Here is a 19155-nt window from a genome sequence, read left to right as displayed (position 1 = left end):
GATGCTGGGCACGCCCCCCAACAGTGACGTCGCCGCCCACAGACGCTCTATAGTAGCGTCTGTGGGCCGCACCGCCCCTAAAATGACGTAGGCGTGGCCACGCCCCCGTTTTGGGCGCGCGCACATGTGCCCCCGGAGTCCGGCGCCCTGCCCCTTTTCACTCCGAGAGAGAGAGAGAGAGAGAGAGAGAGAGAGAGAGAGAGAGAGAGAGAGAGAGAGAGAGAGAGAGAGAGAGAGAGAGAGAGAGAGAGAGAGAGAGAGAGAGAGAGAGAGAGTGTGTGTGTGTGTGTATATATTATTATTATTATTAATAATAATATATATATGATTTTGGTTACCTACCGGTAAATCCTTTTCTTGTAGTCTGTAGAGGATGCTGGGATCCACATTAGTACCATGGGGTATAGTATAGACGGGTCCACCAGGAGCCATTGGCACTTTGAGAGTGTGGGCTGGCTCCTCCCTCCATGCCTCTCCTACCAGACTCAGTCTAGAAACTGTGCCCGAGGAGACGGACATCTTCGAGAGAAGGATTTAACACAGATAGTGGCGAGATTCATACCAGCTCACACATACAAGGCACATCAAGCTAACTAGCTTGAAAAACTCAGCAACTGCTGAAACATTACTTACCAAGTAACAATGCTGTACATAACCAAAGTTGTACTGAACCAGATAACTGTTGCAGGAAAATGAAGCGCTGGGCAGGCACCCAGCATCCTCTACGGACTACGAGAAAAGGATTTACCGGTAGGTAACCAAAAACCTATTTTCTCTTACGTCCTAGAAGATGCTGGGGTCCACATTAGTACCATGGGGATGTACCAAAGCTCCCAGAACGGGAGGGAGAGCGCGGAGGCTCCTGCAGAACTGATTGACTGACCTTCAGATCATCAGAGGCCAAAGTATCGAACTTTTAGAACTTGGTAAACGTGTTCGACCCAGACCAAGTTGCCGCTCGGCAAAGTTGTAACGCTGAGACACCCCGGGCAGCCGCCCAGGAAGAAAACACCTTACGAGTAGAGTGGGCCTTGACAGATTTAGGACACGGCAATCCTGCCGTAGAATAAGCATGCTGGATAGTGAACCTAATCCAGCGAGATATAGTTTGCTTTGAAGCAGGACAGCCAATTTCCTTGGGATAATACAGGACAAAGAGTCAGATTTCCTGTGACGAGCAGTCCTCTTCACATAGATTCTCAAAGCCCTCACAACATCCAAGGACTTAGACAAAATTGAGAAGTCAGTAGCCACTGGCACCACAATAGGTTGGTTGATATGAAATGCAGACACAACCTTTGGAAGAAACTGCTGACGTGTCTGGAGCTCAGCTCTATCTTCGTGGAATATCAAGTAAGGGCTTTTACAGGACAAAGCCCCCAATTCCGACACACATCTAGCAGAAGCTATGGCCAACAACGTGACAGCCTTCCATATAAGAAACTTGACCTCAACCTCCTGTAGAGGCTCAAACCAGTCCGACTGGAGAAACTGCAACACCACGTTAAGGTCGCAAGGCGCCATAGGCGGTACAAAGGGAGGTTGGATGTGCAGAACTTCCTTCAAAAAGGTCTGAACCTTGGGGAGGGCAGCCAATTGTTTCCTGAAGGAAATGGACAGGGCCGAAATCTGGACCTTCACAGATCCCAACCTCAGGCCCATATCCACACATGCTTGCAGGAAGAGGAGAAAATGTCCCAGTTGAAACTCCACCGCAAGAAACTTCTTGGACTCACTCCAAGCGACATATTTCTTCCAAATACGATGGTAATGTTTAGACGTTACCCCTTTCCTAGCCTGTATCAGGGTAGGAATGACCTTCTTCGGAATGCCCTTCCGAGCTAGTATCAGGCGTTCAACCTCCATGCTGTCAAACGTAGCCACGGTAAGTCTTGATAGGCAAACGGCCCCTGCTGCAGCAGGTCCTCCTGAAGGAGAAGAAGCCTCGGCTCTTCCCGCAACAGATTCAGAAGGTCCGCGACCAGGCCCGCCGTGGCCAGTCTGGAGCAACGAGGATCGCTGCAACTCTTATTCTCCTTACGAGTTTTAGAACTCTTGGAATGAGTGGAAGTGGTGGAAATACGTACACCGACTGGAACACCCACGGAGACACCAGGGCGTCCACTGCCACTGCTGTCCCTCGACCTGGAACAATAGCGTCAAAGCTTCTTGTTGAGACGAGAGTCCATCATGTCTATTTGGAGTAACCCCCAAAGGTCTGTTATTTCCTTGAACACCTCCGGATGGAGACCCCACTCCCCCGGACGGAGATAGTGCCTGCTGAGGAAGTCTGCTTCCCAGTTGTCCACTCCCGGAATGAAGATTGCAGAGAGCGCCAACGAGTGTCTTTCTGCCCAGAGGATGATTCTTGTAGTCACTTGACATTGCAGCTCTGCTTTTCGTTCCGCCCTGTCGATTTATGTAAGCCACAGTCGTTACATTATCCAACTGTACTTGAATGGCCCGATTTCTTAGAAGATGGGCCGCCTGAAGAAAACCGTTGTAGACGGCTCTTGGTTCCAGGATGTTGATCGGCAGGCCAGCTTCCAGACTTGACCACCTTCCTTGGAAGGTTTCCCCTCGAGTAACTGCGCCCCAGCCCCGGAGGCTCGAATCCGTGAATAGAAGGACCCAGTCCTGAATCCCGAACCTGCGGCCCTCCAGAAGGTGAGGCAATTGGGGCAACCAGGAGTGAAATCCTGGCCTTTGGCGACAGATGAATTCTCTGGTGCATGTGTAAATGGGATCCTGATCATTTGTTCAGGAGATCCAGTTGGAAGGCCCGAGCATGGAACCTCCCGTACTGGAGAGCCTCGTAAGAGGCCACCATCTTCCCCAAAAGGCGAATGCATTGATAAACAGACACCCGGGCTGGCTTCAGAACATTCCGGACCATTGTTTGTATCTCCAACGCCTTTTCCTGCGGAAGAAACACCCTCTGCACTTCCGTGTCGAGGATCATCCCCAGAAAAGACAACCTCCGGGTTGGTTCCAAATGAGATTTTAAAAGGTTCAGAATCCAACCGTGGACTGAGTAGGCGGGTCGTGAGTACAATGGACTGCAACAGCTCCTCCTTGGACGATGCTTTTATCAGTAGATCGTCTAGATACGGAATGATGTTCACCCCCTGTTTTCGGAGTAGAACCATCATCTCCACCATCACCTTGGTAAACACCCTTGGTGCTGTAGAGAGGCTAAATGGCAGGGCCTAGAACTGGAAATGACAGTCCAGTAATGCAAGACGGAGATAAGCCTGATGCGGTAGCCAAATCAAAATGTGGAGGTATGCATCCTTGATATCCAGGGATACCAGGAATTCCCCCTCCTCCAGACCTGATATCACCGCCCTTAGAGACTCCATTTTGAACTTGAACTCCTTTAGAAAAGGGTTCAGTGATTTTAGGTTCACAATGGGCCTGACCGAACCATCCGGTTTCGGTACCACGAAAAGGTTTGAATAGTAACCCGTGGCTTGCGAATGAGGAGGCACTGGCACAATGACCTGTGCCTCCACCAACTTCTGGACCGCTGCTTGTAGGACAGTCCTGTCCGCCAGCAGAGCTGGCAAGCCAGATTTGAAAAATCGGTGAGGAGGGAGATTTTGAAATTCCAACCTGTATCCCTGGGACACAATATCTATCACCCAGGGATCCAGGCCGGACGATACCCAGACGTGACTGAACTGTGAGCCTCGCTCCCACTGGCCCCATCTCCAGGCCGCGCGGTCCACAGTCATGCGGAGGACTTCGGCGTACTGGAAGCAGGCTTAGTTTCCTGGGAACCTGCTGCAGCAGGTTTCTTGGATTTAGCTCGACCTCCACTAAAGAAGGTATTGGACGGCTTGGCCTTTCTAGGCTTGTAAGGCCGAAAAGGACTGAGATGCTGATGAAGAGGATTTCTTCGGAGCAGGTGCAGCTGAGGGAAGGAACGGAGACTTACCCGCCGTAGATATCCACGCAATATGACCAAAAGAGATGGGTGTACAACCACAATATTGCGCAGCGAATAAATCAAAGCAGCCTTGCTTCTACACACAAAGGAATAAACACAAATTCCATAAATATATGAATAGAGTTGAAATGGTGTAGCTTGCACTGGCGCTCAATTTAAAAGATGTATCCCTTTTGTTTGAAAGGGATATACCGGCCAACAAAACAATTGTGCCGAATGAAGGTTAAAATATGAAAGGTTTTATTTAAAACACAAAATAATTGCTGACATCTACATACATAAAGTGCATCTGTGGGGCTGGACCGGTTTAAAGTGACTGTGCAATGGAAAAAATGTCTCTCACCATGAATCAGGATTGCGGTGGGCTAGCTTTAAAAAAGCAACAGTGTCCAAGGCTGAAAATAGCCTAGGCACCACCGCAATGGATTTATTCAGCAGGTGAGTCCTTTCGATTCCGCCACTGGTCCTCTCCCCTCCGTCTATGAACATCGAAATCGAAAGGACTCACATGCTGAATAAATCCATTGCGGTGGTGACCACTTTACTATAGCTTTTGCAATCCATGCACTAGCAATAGTGGGATGTAATATGGCCCCCGAAGCTGTGTACATTTATTTAAGTGTATTATCAATCTTTCGGTCAGCCAGCTTCTTTAAGGCGGTAGATCCCAGAACAGGCAAAACCACCTTTTTTGAGAGTCTGGACACAGATGCGTCAACAATTGGCGGGCTTTCCCATTTTTTCCTATCCTCCTCAGGGAAAGGAAACGCCACCTGGACCCTTTTAGGGATCTGGAATTTCTCAGGGTTTTCCCATGCTTTCTCAAATATAGCATTTAATTCCTTTGGACGCAGGGAAGGTTAGCGAGGCTTTCTTATTTTCAGTGAAAAAAAATCCTCCTCAACCTGCTCAGGTGTGATACCATTAATATTCAACACATCCCTGATAGCCTTTATCATCAATTGCAACCCCTTTGCATGAGGCAGACTCCCGCAACACATCCCCATTACAGTCTGTGGTATCAGAATCGGTATCCGTGTCATCTTGCATGAAGTGAACAAATGCACGTTTGTGGGGGTATATAGCGGAGCGTCCTGAGGTACCAGAATCGGGCCATACTGCCACAGAATTCTGTAATACCTGGGTTGCGGATTCATTACTTGCAACCCTATTTGAAATCTGAGAAATCCAAGATTTGATAGAGGAAAACCACTCAAGTTCCCTTGCTGGAATCTGTGCTAAACCAGTGCTATCCTGATTACATGGAATGGGATCATACTGGGAGGACATATCCTCCGCCGCATATGACCGTGTCCATGTACATAGCTAAAGGAGACCACAAAACACTTCACACACACACACACAGGGGAGGGCAGACAGAGTCTCTCCCCCCCCCCCCCCCCCCTTCCCCAAGAATGGCAAGAGACACAGAGATTTGAGCCAACCCACACACAGCACTTTTAACCAAAGGGAGACCCCTTGTCAGCGCTGACTGTGCACCTTAATAGAATACACAGTCATATTGCAGCCTCCCCCCCTCCCTTCTACAACCTCCTGGTACCGTGAGAGATAGCTGGAGTTGCTGTGGAGGGACCTTTCTTTCTCCTGATCAGCGCTGTGCAGGCAGGAAAATGGCGCTGAACGCTGCTGGGTCTGCTCTGAGGAGAAGCTCCAACCGCAAAAAGGCGCTGTCTTCCCGCTCTTCATTTTATTATACTGGCCTGAGGATTGATGCTGGCTGAGATCCTGGGACCCAGAATCAGTGTAGGGTGTAAGCGCTGGCCCAGGGACCCCCTCACCGCGCCGCACTATGTACCGCTGAGCCATCCCTGAGTGCAGTTAATACTGCGCTCCTACCCTGCTGCCGCCATCTTCACACTGGCCCCCCGCTTGCTAGGGGGGTTGGTGTCTTACTCGCTACAATCTTCAGCTCTGAAAGGGGTTGGCGGCATGCTGCTGGGGTGAGCGATCCCGTGTGGCGGGGAACGATCTAGCCCCTCAGGAGCACAGTGTCCTGTCAGCGGAGTAAGAGGCTCAGACCCCGCAGGGCGGACACTACACCCCCCATGTCCCACGCTGCAGGGGGGCTGTTGCCCGCAGCCTCCCTGTAAAATAAACTCTAAAATAACATTTTACTTTAAAACCTCTGGAAAGCTCCCCTAGCTGTGACCGGCTCCTCCGGGCACATTTTCTAAACAGAGTCTGGTAGGAGGGGCATGGAGGGAGGAGCCAGCCCACACACTCAAACTCTTAAAGAGCCAATGGCTCCTGGTGGACCCATCTATACCCCATGGTACTAATGTGGACCCCAGCATCCTCTAGGACTTAAGAGGGGGGGGAAAGTGTGACAGAGACTAATTCAGTTTAACATACCCGCTTTTCTCTTTTCTTCAGTCTCACGTTTCTCACAAAAGATGAATCCCAATCCTATTTAACACACAACAAATTAACTTAACCAGAATCAAATATTAAAACAATTCCAATAAAGCTAAACATAAACTGTACAATTATCTGGCCAATTAGCGGGTGACCGATCCAAAAATACCAATCGTTCAGGCACTTCAGGCATGCTGGATCGTTCTGCATTTCCGTTCTATGAAATAATGAAAGCAGTGAGGAACAGCAAAAGGTCTCCTCCCCAGAAGGTAGGTGGGAGGGGAGCACAGATACAGGGTGCCATACGCTGTCCATCCATAGTACTCTAGAAAATAAGTGTGCCTAACATTTCAGTATAGAACCAGAGAGAAGATTTCTTGGGATTTGTAGTTGAAATCTACTTCAGATTTGCTTAATCAAAAGGAAAATTATTGCTTTATAATAGGCGAGGAAGATTTGGGCGATTAGTGGCCGCAGTAAGAAGACTGAGATGTTGCTATAGGAGTTTGCTAAACATTATATGAAGTAGTATCGTTATGGAACCAAAGCGTCATTGCCTGAAGTATATTAGTGGTCATCATGTTTAAAAAGACCATAAGGGGAAGATCAGTCTGACACATTACATGTCTGTATCCTCCACAATAAGCTCTTTACCAACGATTCCTCCGTTTTGTCAAAGCTGATGTCAGACAGAATAGATCCAGATTCATCTATTGTAGATAATCTAAAAAAACAAAAATGGTCAGTTAGAAGATTCAACATAGCCTACGGATGTTCTGTGTATAGTGGTCATGTGACTAGCTGATGGATATTCATTAATCCTTTAGTACATAGGTCTTCAACCTGCAGCCCTCCAGCTGCTGTGGAACTACACATCCTAGCATGCACTGCCACAGTTTTGCTGTTAAGGTATGCTAAAACTAAGGCAGGGCATGCTGGGATGTGTAGTTCCACAGCAGCTGGAGGGCCGTAGGTTGAAGACATGCTTTAGTACTATTAGTAGGGACACTCTACGTAATGACCATCAATATGTATGTCTCCATATCTTAGGGGTCAATTCTTCGGCAACTTATGAATAGCGCCGGGAATTAGCTCCCGACGCTATTCAATTCAGCTCCAGTTAAGTCGGCGATGGCCCGTTCTCGCCGACTAAACAGGTTGAATTGTCGGGAGAACGGGCATTCTCCGACTTAACTCCCCGGCGCGAGGCTGATTCCCAACAGAATCGGCAGCGAGGCAGCACTTTTGTCTGTTTTTTTCTCTCATCCCCCGGAGATGAGAGAAGAACTCCCGACAATTGCAGGTAACTAGCAGCTGAAATGAATAGCGTCGGGAGCTAATTCCCGGCGCTATTCATAAGTTGCCGAATTGAATCGACCCCTTAGAGGACTATGGAAACATTCTGGTGTAGATCTTCCATAATAAAATTGCTTTGGAAAAGCACTGAAGGGCGAGAGCAGAAAGAGGTAACTGCCGCTTAGGGACCGCTCGCTGATCTTATATGGATTAGGCCTGGGCACTTTACTCCCGGAAACAGGGCGTGCATCTCAAACAGTAGCTAACTGAAACTGTACCATAGCAGTAGAATATTGTAGGACAGAATTGTACTTGCAAGCACCATGCACACAAAAAATGGTCTCCGACAACTTCTTGCACAAAAAAAAAAAAAAAAAAAAAAAAAACAATCTCTAAAACATAATGAAAGCTTCTTAAGTCTAAATTACCATTTACTAGTATGCCACAGTGAGATATGTTGGTCTCTACTTTCTGCAATACCTATTTCCTTAGACTGGTGACCACCAGCAAAGCTGAAGAGGTTCTCTATCAGCAAAGAGGAAAATAAGATTTTACTCACCGGTAAATCTATTTCTCGTAGTCCGTAGTGGATTCTGGGGACTCCGTAAGGACCATGGGGAATAGACTGGCTCCGCAGGAGACAGGGCACTCTAAGAAAGAATTAGGACTACTGGTGTGCACTGGCTCCTCCCTCTATGTCCCTCCTCCAGACCTCAGTTAAGGAAACTGTGCCCGGAAGAGCTCACATTACAAGGAAAGGATTTTGGAATGCCGTCAAACGCAGCAAGTCTTGGAACAGACAGGGCCCCTGTTGCAACAGATCCTGTCTGAGAGGCAGAGGCCATGGGTCCTCTGTGAGCATTTCTTGCAGTTCCGGGTACCAAGGCCGTCTTGGCCAATCCGGGACAATGCGTATTGTTCTCACTCCTCTTTTTCTTACGAGTCTCAGCACCTTGGGTATGAGAGGAAGAGGAGGAAACACAGACCGACTGGAACACCCACGGTGTTACTAGTGCGTCCACAGCTATCGCCTGAGGGTCTCTTGACCTGGTGCAATACCTTTGTAGCTTTTTGTTGAGATGGGATGCCATCATGTCCACCTGTGGCAGCTCCCATCGATTTGTAATCTGAGTGAAGACTTCTTGATGAAGTACCCACTCTCCCGGGTGGAGGTCGTGCCTGCTGAGGAAGTCTGCTTCCCAGTTGTCCACTCCCGGAATGAACACTGCTGACAGTGCTTGCACGTGATTCTCCGCCCAACGAAGAATTCTGGTGGCTTCCGCCATCGCCACCCTGCCTTTTGTGCCGCCCTGGCGGTTTACATGAGCCACTGCGGTGATGTTGTCTGACTGAATCAGCACCGGTTGGTTGCGAAGCAGAGGCTCCGCTTGACTCAGGGCGTTGTATATGGCCCTTAGTTCTAGGATATTGATGTGCAGACAAGTCTCCTGACTCGACCACAGCCCTTGGAAGTTTCTTCCCTGAGTGACTGCCCCCCATTCTCGGAGGCTTGCATCCGTGGTCACCAGGACCCAGTCCTGTATGCCGAACCTGCGGCCCTCGAGAAGGTGAGCACTCTGCAGCAACCACAGAAGAGACACCCTGGCCCTGGGGGATAGGGTGATCAGTCGATGCATCTGAAGATGCGATCCGGACCACTTGTCCAACAGGTCCCACTGAAAGTTCCTCGCATGGAACCTGCCGAAGGGAATGGCTTCGTATGACGCCACCATCTTTCCCAGGACTCGCGTGCATTGATGCACAGACACCTGTTTTGGTTTTAAGAGGTCTCTGACCAGAGTCACGAACTCCTGAGCCTTCTCCGCCGGGAGAAACACCTTCTTCTGGTCCGTGACCAGAATCATGCCCAGGAAGGGCAGACGCGTCGTAGGAATTAGCTGCGACTTTGGAATATTCAGAATCCAGCCGTGCTGTTGCAACACTTCCTGAGAGAGTGCTACGCTGATCAGCAACTGCTCTCTGGACCTCGCCTTTATGAGGAGATCGTCCAAGTATGGGATAATTGTGACTCCTTGCTTTCGCAGGAGCATCATCATTTCCGCCATTACCTTGGTAAATATTCTCGGTGCCGTGGACAGACCAAACGGCAACGTCTGGAATTGGTAATGACAGTCCTGTACCACAAATCTGAGCTACTCCTGATGAGGTGGATAAATGGGGACATGCAGGTAAGCATCCTTTATGTCCAGAGTCACCATAAAATCCCCCTCTTCCAGGCTTGCAATGACCGCTCTGAGCGATTCCATCTTGAACTTGAACCTTTTCAGGTAAATGTTCAGGGATTTTAAATTCAATATGTGTCTGACCGAACCGTCCGGTTTCGGTACCACAAACATTGTGGAATAGTAACCCCTTCCCTGTTGGAGGGGAACCTTGTATAGCCCAGGGATCTACCTGTGAGCGAACCCACTGGTGGCTGAAATTTCGAAGACGCGCCCCCACCGCTCCCGCAGCGTCATGCGGTGGATTTAGTGGAAGCCGAGGAGGACTTCTGTTCCGGGGAACTAGCTGTATTGTGCAGCTTTTTTCCTCTACCCCTGCCTCTGGCAAGAAAGGACGCACCTCTGACTTTCTTGCCTTTTTGTGATCGAAAGGACTGCATTTGGTAATACGGTGCTCTCTTAGGCTGTGAGGGAATATATGGCAAAAAATTTGACTTCCCAGCCGTAGCTGTGGAAACTAGGTCTGAGAGACCGTCCCCAAACAATTCCTCACCCTTATAAGGTAAAACCTCCATGTGCTTTTTTGAGTCGGCATCACCTGTCCATTGCCGAGTCCACAGGACCCTTCTGGCAGAAATCGACATTGCATTTATTCTAGAGCCCAGCAGGCAAATGTCCCTCTGGGCATCCCTCATATATAGGACAGCGTCTTTTATATGCCCCAGGGTCAGTAAAATAGTATCCTTGTCCAAGGTATCCAGTTCCTCAGACAGAGTATCTGTCCATGCTGCTACAGCACTACACATCCAGGCCGACGCAATTGCCGGCCTCAGTATGGTACCTGAATGTGTATAAACAGACTTCAGGATACCTTCCTGCTTACTATCCGCAGGATCCTTTAGGGAGGTCGTATCCTGTGACGGCAGGGCCACCTTCTTAGATAAGCGTGTCAAAGCTTTGTCTACCCTAGGGGAGGATTCCCAGCGTATCCTGTCCGTTGGCGGGAAAGGATACGCCATAAGTAACCTTTTAGGAATCTGCACTTTCCTATCAGGAGAATCCCAAGCTTTTTCACATAACTCATTTAACTCATGTGAAGGGGGAAAAGTCACTTCTTGCCTTTTTTTCCCCAAACATATAAACCCTCTTGTCAGGGACAGGGTTTACCTCTGAAATGTGCAATACATCCTTCATTGCTATAATCATGTAGCAGATGGCTTTAGCCATTTTAGGCTGCAACTTTGCATCATCGCCATCGACACTGGAGTCAGAATCCGTGTCGATATCTGTGTCAACAATTTGGGATAGTGGGCGCTTCTGAGACCCTGACGGCCTCTGCACTGTAGGATCAGGCATGGGTTGAGACCCTGACTGTCCCAAGGCTTCAGCTTTATCCAACCTTTTATGCAAGGAGTTCACATTATCATTTAACACCTTCCACATATCCATCCAATCAGGTGTCGGCGGAGACCACATTCAACTGCACCTGCTCTGCTTCCACATAGCCTTCCTCGTCAAACATGTCGACACAATCGTACCGACACCACACACACAGGGGATGCTCTATTTGAGGACAGAACCCCCACAAGGCCTGAGAGAGAGAGAGAGAGAGAGAGAGAGAGAGAGAGAGAGAGAGAGAGAGAGAGAGAGAGAGAGAGAGAGAGAGAGAGAGAGAGAGAGAGAGAGAGAGAGAGAGAGAGAGAGAGAGAGCTATATGACCCAGGAATCACACAGTAACTTAGTGTTTACCCGACCCAGGAATCACACAGTAACTTAGTGTTTACCCAGTAGCTGCTGTATTAGTGAATTTGCGCTAAATTTATGAGCCCCCCCTCTCTTTTCACCCTCTTTCTACAGTGAGTCTGCAGGGGAGAGCCTGGGGAGCTTCCTCTCAGCGGAGCTGTGGAGAGAAAATAAGAATTTACTTACCGATAATTCTATTTCTCGGAGTCCGTAGTGGATGCTGGGGTTCCTGAAAGGACCATGGGGAATAGCGGCTCCGCAGGAGACAGGGCACAAAAGTAAAGCTTTCCGATCAGGTGGTGTGCACTGGCTCCTCCCCCTATGACCCTCCTCCAAGCCAGTTAGGTACTGTGCCCGGACGAGCGTACACAATAAGGGAGGAATTTTGAATCCCGGGTAAGACTCATACCAGCCACACCAATCACACCGTACAACTTGTGATCTAAACCCAGTTAACAGTATGATAACAGCGGAGCCTCTGAAAAGATGGCTCACAACAATAATAACCCGATTTTTGTAACTATGTACAAGTATTGCAGATAATCCGCACTTGGGATGGGCGCCCAGCATCCACTACGGACTCCGAGAAATAGAATTATCGGTAAGTAAATTCTTATTTTCTCTATCGTCCTAGTGGATGCTGGGGTTCCTGAAAGGACCATGGGGATTATACCAAAGCTCCCAAACGGGCGGGAGAGTGCGGATGACTCTGCAGCACCGAATGAGAGAACTCCAGGTCCTCCTTAGCCAGGGTATCAAATTTGTAGAATTTAGCAAACGTGTTTGCCCCTGACCAAGTAGCTGCTCGGCAAAGTTGTAAAGCCGAGACCCCTCGGGCAGCCGCCCAAGATGAGCCCACCTTCCTTGTGGAATGGGCATTTACATATTTTGGCTGTGGCAGGCCTGCCACAGAATGTGCAAGCTGAATTGTATTACACATCCAACTAGCAATAGTCTGCTTAGAAGCAAGAGCACCCAGTTTGTTGGGTGCATACAGGATAACAGCAAGTCAGTTTTCCTGACTCCAGCCGTCCTGGAACATATTTTCAGGGCCCTGACAACATCTAGCAACTTGGAGTCCTCCAAGTCCCTAGTAGGTGCAAGGCACCACAATAAGCTGGTTCAGGTGAAACACTGACACCACCTTAGGGAGAGAACTGGGGACGAGTCCGCAGCTCTGCCCTGTCCGAATGGACAAACAGATATGGGCTTTTTTGAGAAAAAACCACCAATTTGACACTCGCCTGGTCCAGGCCAGGGCCAAGAGCATGGTTACTTTTCATGTGAGATGCTTCAAATCCACAGATTTGACTGGTTTTAAACCAATGTGATTTGAGGAATCCCAGAACTACGTTGAGATCCCACAGTGCCACTGGAGGCACAAAAGGGGGTTGTATATGCAATACTCCCTTGACAAACTTCTGGACTTCAGGAACTGAAGCCAATTCTTTCTGGAAGAAAATCGACAGGGCCGAAATTTGAACCTTAATGGACCCCAATTTGAGGCCCATAGACACTCCTGTTTGCAGGAAATGCAGGAAACGACCGAGTTGAAATTTCTTTGTGGGGCCTTCCTGGCCTCACACCACGCAACATATTTTCGCCACATGTGGTGATAATGTTGTGCGGTCACCTCCTTTCTGGCTTTGACCAGGGTAGGAATGACCTCTTCCGGAATGCCTTTTTCCCTTAGGATCCGGCTTTCCACCGCCATGCCGACAAACGCAGCTGCGGTAAGTCTTGGAACAGACATGGTACTTGCTGAAGCAAGTCCCTTCTTAGCGGCAGAGGCCATAAGACCTCTGTAAGCATCTCTTGAAGTTCCGGGTACCAAGTCCTTCTTGGCCAATCCGGAGCCATGAGTATAGTTCTTACTCCTCTACGTCTTATAATTCTCAGCACCTTAGGTATGAGAAGCAGAGGAGGGAACACATACACCGACTGGTACACCCACGGTGTTACCAGAACGTCCACAGCTATTGCCTGAGGGTCTCTTGACCTGGCGCAATACCTGTCCCGTTTTTTGTTCAGACGGGACGCCATCATGTCCACCTTTGGTATTTCCCAACGGTTTACAATCATGTGGAAAAAACTTCCCGATGAAGTTTCCACTCTCCCGGGTGGAGGTCGTGCCTGCTGAGGAAGTCTGCTTCCCAGTTTCCATTCCCGGGATGAAACACTGCTGACAGTGCTATCACATGATTTTCCGCCCAGCGAAAAGTCCTTGCAGTTTTTGCCATTGCCCTCCTGCTTCTTGTGTCGCCCTGTCTGTTTACGTAGGCGACTGCCGTGATGTTTTTCCCACTGGATCAATACCGGCTGACCTTGAAGCAGAGGTCTTGCTAAGCTTAGAGCATTATAAATTTACCCTTAGCTCCAGTATATTTATGTGGAGAAAAGTCTCCAGACTTGATCACACTCCCTGGAAATTTTTTCCTTGTGCGACTGCTCCCCAGCCTCTCGGGCTGGGCTCCGTGGTCACCAGCATCCAATCCTGAATGCCGAATCTGCGGCCCTCTAGAAGATGAGCACTCTATAACCACCACAGGAGAGACACCCTTGTCCTTGGATATAGGGTTATCCGCTGATGCATCTGAAGATGCGATCCGGACCATTTGTCCAGCAGATCCCACTGAAAAGTTCTTGCGTGAAATCTGCCGAATGGAATTGCTTCGTAGGAAGCCACCATTTTTACCAGGACCCTTGTGCAATGATGCACTGTTTTTAGGAGGTTCCTGACTAGCTCGGATAACTCCCTGGCTTTCTCTTCCGGGAGAAACACCTTTTTCTGGACTGTGTCCAGAATCATCCCTAGGCACAGCAGACGTGTCGTCGGGATCAGCTGCGATTTTGGAATATTTAGAATCCACCCGTGCTGTTGTAGCAGTATCCGAGATAGTGCTACTCCGACCTCCAACTGTTCCCTGGACTATGCCCTTATCAGGAGATCGTCCAAGTAAGGGATAATTAAGACGCCTTTTCTTCGAAGAAGAATCATCATTTCGGCCATTACCTTGGTAAAGACCCGGGGTGCCGTGGACAATCCAAACGGCAGCGTCTGAAACTGATAGTGACAGTTCTGCACCACGAACCTGAGGTACCCTTAGTGAGAAGGGCAAATTTGGGACATAGAGGTAAGCATCCCTGATGTCCCGGGACACTATATAGTCCCCTTCTTCCTGGTTCGTTATCACTGCTCTGAGTGACTCCATCTTGATTTGAACCTTTGTAAGTGTTCAAAAAAATTTTTAGAATAAGTCTCACCTAGCCTTCTGGCTTCAGTACCACAATATAGTGTGGAATAATACCCCTTTTCTTGTAGTAGGAGGGGTAATTTAATTATCACCTGCTGGGAATACAGCTTGTGAATTTTTTCCCATACTGCCTCCTTGTCGGAGGGAGACCTTGGTAAAGCAGACTTCAGGAGCCTGCGAAGGGGAAACGTCTCGACATTCCAATCTGTACCCCTGGGATACTACTTGTAGGATCCAGGGGTCCTGTACGGTCTCAGCGCCATGCTGAGAACTTGTCAGAAGCGGTGGAACGCTTCTGTTCCTGGGAATGGGCTGCCTGCTGCAGTCTTCTTCCCTTTCCTCTATCCCTGGGCAGATATGATCTTATAGGGACGAAAGGACTGAGGCTGAAAAGACGGTGTCTTTTTCTGCAGAGATGTGACTTAGGGTAAAAACGGCGGATTTTCCAGCAGTTGCCGTGGCCACCAGGTCCGATGGACCGACCCCAAATAACTCCTCTTCCTTTATACGGCAATACACCTTTGTGCCGTTTGGAATCTGCATCACCTGACCACTGTCGTGTCCATAACATCTTCTGGCAGATATGGACATCGCATTTACTCTTGATGCCAGAGTGCAAATATCCCTCTGTGCATCTCGCATATATAGAAATGCATCCTTTAAATGCTCTATAGTCAATAAAATACTGTCCCTGTCAAGGGTATCAATATTTTTAGTCAGGGAATCCGACCAAGCCACCTCAGCTCTGCACATCCAGGCTGAGGCGATCGCTGGTCGCAGTATAACACCAGTATGTGTGTATATACTTTTTATGATATTTTCCAGCCTCCTGTCAGCTGGTCCTTGAGGACGGCCCTATCTATAGACGGTACCGCCACTTGTTTTGATAAGCGTGTGAGCGCCTTATCCACCCTAAGGGGTGTTTCCCAACGCGCCCTAACTTCTGGCGGGAAAGGGTATACCGCCCATAATTTTCTATCGGGGGGAACCCACGCATCATCACACACTTTATTTAATTTATCTGATTCAGGAAAAAATAAGAATTTACTTACCGATAATTCTATTTCTCGGAGTCCGTAGTGGATGCTGGGGTTCCTGAAAGGACCATGGGGAATAGCGGCTCCGCAGGAGACAGGGCACAAAAAAGTAAAGCTTTACTAGGTCAGGTGGTGTGCACTGGCTCCTCCCCCTATGACCCTCCTCCAGACTCCAGTTAGGTACTGTGCCCGGACGAGCATACACAATAAGGGAGGCATTTTGAATCCCGGGTAAGACTCATACCAGCCACACCAATCACACCGTACAACTTGTGATCTAAACCCAGTTAACAGTATGACAACAGAAAGGGCCTCTTAAAGATGGCTCCTTAACAATAACCCGAATTAGTTAACAATAACTATGTACAAGTATTGCAGATAATCCGCACTTGGGATGGGCGCCCAGCATCCACTACGGACTCCGAGAAATAGAATTATCGGTAAGTAAATTCTTATTTTCTCTATCGTCCTAAGTGGATGCTGGGGTTCCTGAAAGGACCATGGGGATTATACCAAAGCTCCCAAACGGGCGGGAGAGTGCGGATGACTCTGCAGCACCGAATGAGAGAACTCCAGGTCCTCCTTTGCCAGGGTATCAAATTTGTAAAATTTTACAAACGTGTTCTCCCCCGACCACGTAGCTGCTCGGCAGAGTTGTAATGCCGAGACCCCTCGGGCAGCCGCCCAAGATGAGCCCACCTTCCTTGTGGAGTGGGCTTTTACAGTTTTAGGCTGTGGCAGGCCTGCCACAGAATGTGCAAGTTGAATTGTGTTACAAATCCAACGAGCAATCGACTGCTTAGAAGCAGGTGCGCCCAACTTGTTGGGTGCATACAATATAAACAGCGAGTCAGATTTTCTGACTCCAGCCGTCCTTGCAATGTATATTTTTAAGGCTCTGACAACGTCCAACAACTTGGAGTCCTCCAAGTCGCTAGTGGCCGCAGGCACCACAATAGGTTGGTTCAGATGAAATGCTGATACCACTTTAGGGAGAAAATGCGGACGAGTCCGCAGTTCTGCCCTATCCGAATGGAAGATTAGATAAGGACTTTTATAAGATAAAGCCGCCAATTCAGATACTCTCCTGGCAGAGGCCAGGGCTAGTAACATAGTCACTTTCAATGTGAGATATTTCAAATCCACCTTTTTCAATGGTTCAAACCAATGGGATTTGAGGAAATCTAAAACTACATTTAGATCCCACGGTGCCACCGGAGGCACCACAGGAGGCTGTATATGCAGTACTCCCTTGACAAAAGTCTGGACCTCAGGGACAGAGGCCAATTCTTTTTGGAAGAATATTGACAGGGCCGAAATTTGAACCTTAATGGATCCCAATTTGAGACCCATAGATAATCCTGATTGCAGGAAATGTAGGAAACGACCCAGTTGGAATTCCTCCGTCGGAACCCTCCGATCCTCGCACCACGCTACATATTTTCGCCAAATGCGGTGATAATGTTTCACGGTGACTTCCTTCCGTGCCTTAATCAAGGTAGGAATGACTTCTTCTGGAATGCCTTTCCCTTTTAGGATCTGGCGTTCAACCGCCATGCCGTCAAACGCAGCCGCGGTAAGTCTTGAAAAAGACAGGGACCCTGCTGTAGCAGGTCCCTTCTCAGAGGTAGAGGCCACGGTTCGTCCGTGAGCATCTCTTGAAGTTCCGGATACCAAGTCCTTCTCGGCCAATCCGGAACCACTAGTATTGTTCTTACTCTTCTTTGCCGTATGATCTTCAATACCTTTGGTATGAGCGGCAGAGGAGGAAACACATACACTGACTGGTACACCCAAGGAGTTACCAGTGCGTCCACAGCTATTGCCTGTGGATCTCTTGACCTGGCGCAATATTTGTCCAGTTTCTTGTTGAGGCGAGACGCCATCATGTCTACAATTGGTCTTTCCCAACGGTCTATTAACATGTTGAAGACTTCTGGATGTAGACCCCACTCTCCCGGATGAAGATCGTGTCTGCTGAGGAAGTCTGCTTCCCAGTTGTCCACGCCCGGGATGAACACTGCTGACAGTGCTATCACGTGATTCTCCGCCCAGCGAAGAATCTTGGCAGCTTCTGCCATTGCACTCCTGCTTCTTGTGCCGCCCTGCCTGTTTACATGGGCGACCGCCGTGATGTTGTCCGACTGAATCAACACCGGCTTTCCTTGCAGGAGAAGTTCCGCCTGGCTTAGAGCATTGTAGATTGCTCTTAGTTCCAGAATGTTTATGTGAAGAGACTTTTCCAGACTCGTCCATACTCCCTGGAAGTTTCTTCCTTGTGTGACTGCTCCCCAGCCTCTCAGGCTGGCGTCCGTGGTCACCAGGATCCAATCCTGAATGCCGAATCTGCGGCCTTCTAATAGGTGAGCCTTCTGCAACCACCACAGAAGTGACACCCTTGTCTTTGGTGACAGGGTTATTCGCAGGTGCATCTGCAGATGCGACCCTGACCATTTGTCCAACAGATCCCTTTGGAATATTCTTGCATGGAATCTGCCGAATGGAATTGCTTCGTAAGAAGCCACCATTTTTCCCAGGACTCTTGTGCATTGATGTACTGACACTTTTCCTGGTTTTAGGAGGTTCCTGACCAGATCGGATAACTCCTTGGCTTTTTCCTCTGGAAGGAAAACCTTTTTCTGAACCGTGTCCAGAATCATTCCTAGGAACAGCAGACGAGTTGTCGGGATTAAATGGGATTTTGGAATATTCAGAATCCACCCGTGTTGTCTTAGCACCTCTTGAGATAGTGCTAAAGCTGTCTCCAGCTGTTCTCTGGACCTTGCCCTTATTAGGAGATCGTCCAAGTATGGGATAACTAATACGCCTTTTCTTCGAAGAAGAATCATCATCTCGGCCATTACCTTGGTAAAGACCCGAGGCGCCGTGGACAATCCGAACGGCAGCGTCTGAAACTGATAGTGACAGTTTTGAACAATGAACCTGAGGTACCCTTGGTGTGCGGGGTAAATCGGAACGTGTAGATACGCATCCTTGATGTCCAAGGATACCATAAAGTCCCCTTCTTCCAGGTTCGCTATCACTGCTCTGAGTGACTCCATCTTGAACTTGAACTTTTTTATGTAGAGGTTCAAGGACTTCAGATTTAGAATAGGCCTTACCGAGCCATCCGGCTTCGGTACCACAAATAGAGTGGAATAATACCCCTTTCCTTGTTGTAATAGGGGTACTTTGACTATCACCTGCTGAGCGTACAGCTTGTGAATGGCTTCCAACACCCTCTCCCTTTCGGAAGAGACGGTTGGTAAGGCAGACTTCAGGAAACGATGAGGAGGATCCGTCTCTAATTCCAA

The 19155-nt window shown here is 48.8% G+C and overlaps 1 protein-coding gene across 2 annotated transcripts in view; it reads right to left on the bottom strand.

Annotated features, from left to right (window-relative positions):
* The window catches only part of RACGAP1 (Rac GTPase activating protein 1), a 121746-nt gene that overhangs the window by 68341 nt on the left and 34250 nt on the right, over positions 1 to 19155 (bottom strand). For both annotated transcript variants that reach the window (XM_063952032.1, XM_063952034.1), the window contains exons 5-6: positions 6983 to 7052; positions 6326 to 6379 (exon numbers count right to left, since the gene is read on the bottom strand). In XM_063952032.1, the coding sequence (XP_063808102.1) occupies positions 6326 to 6379; positions 6983 to 7052 (124 nt within the window). The remainder of the gene's footprint in view (positions 1 to 6325; positions 6380 to 6982; positions 7053 to 19155) is intronic.

This window comes from Pseudophryne corroboree, chromosome 2 (assembly GCF_028390025.1).
Source record: "Pseudophryne corroboree isolate aPseCor3 chromosome 2, aPseCor3.hap2, whole genome shotgun sequence".
Taxonomy (NCBI): Eukaryota; Metazoa; Chordata; class Amphibia; order Anura; family Myobatrachidae; genus Pseudophryne; species Pseudophryne corroboree.
Note: the sequence above shows the minus strand (reverse complement) of the source record. Positions and strands in the feature narration are given on the sequence as shown.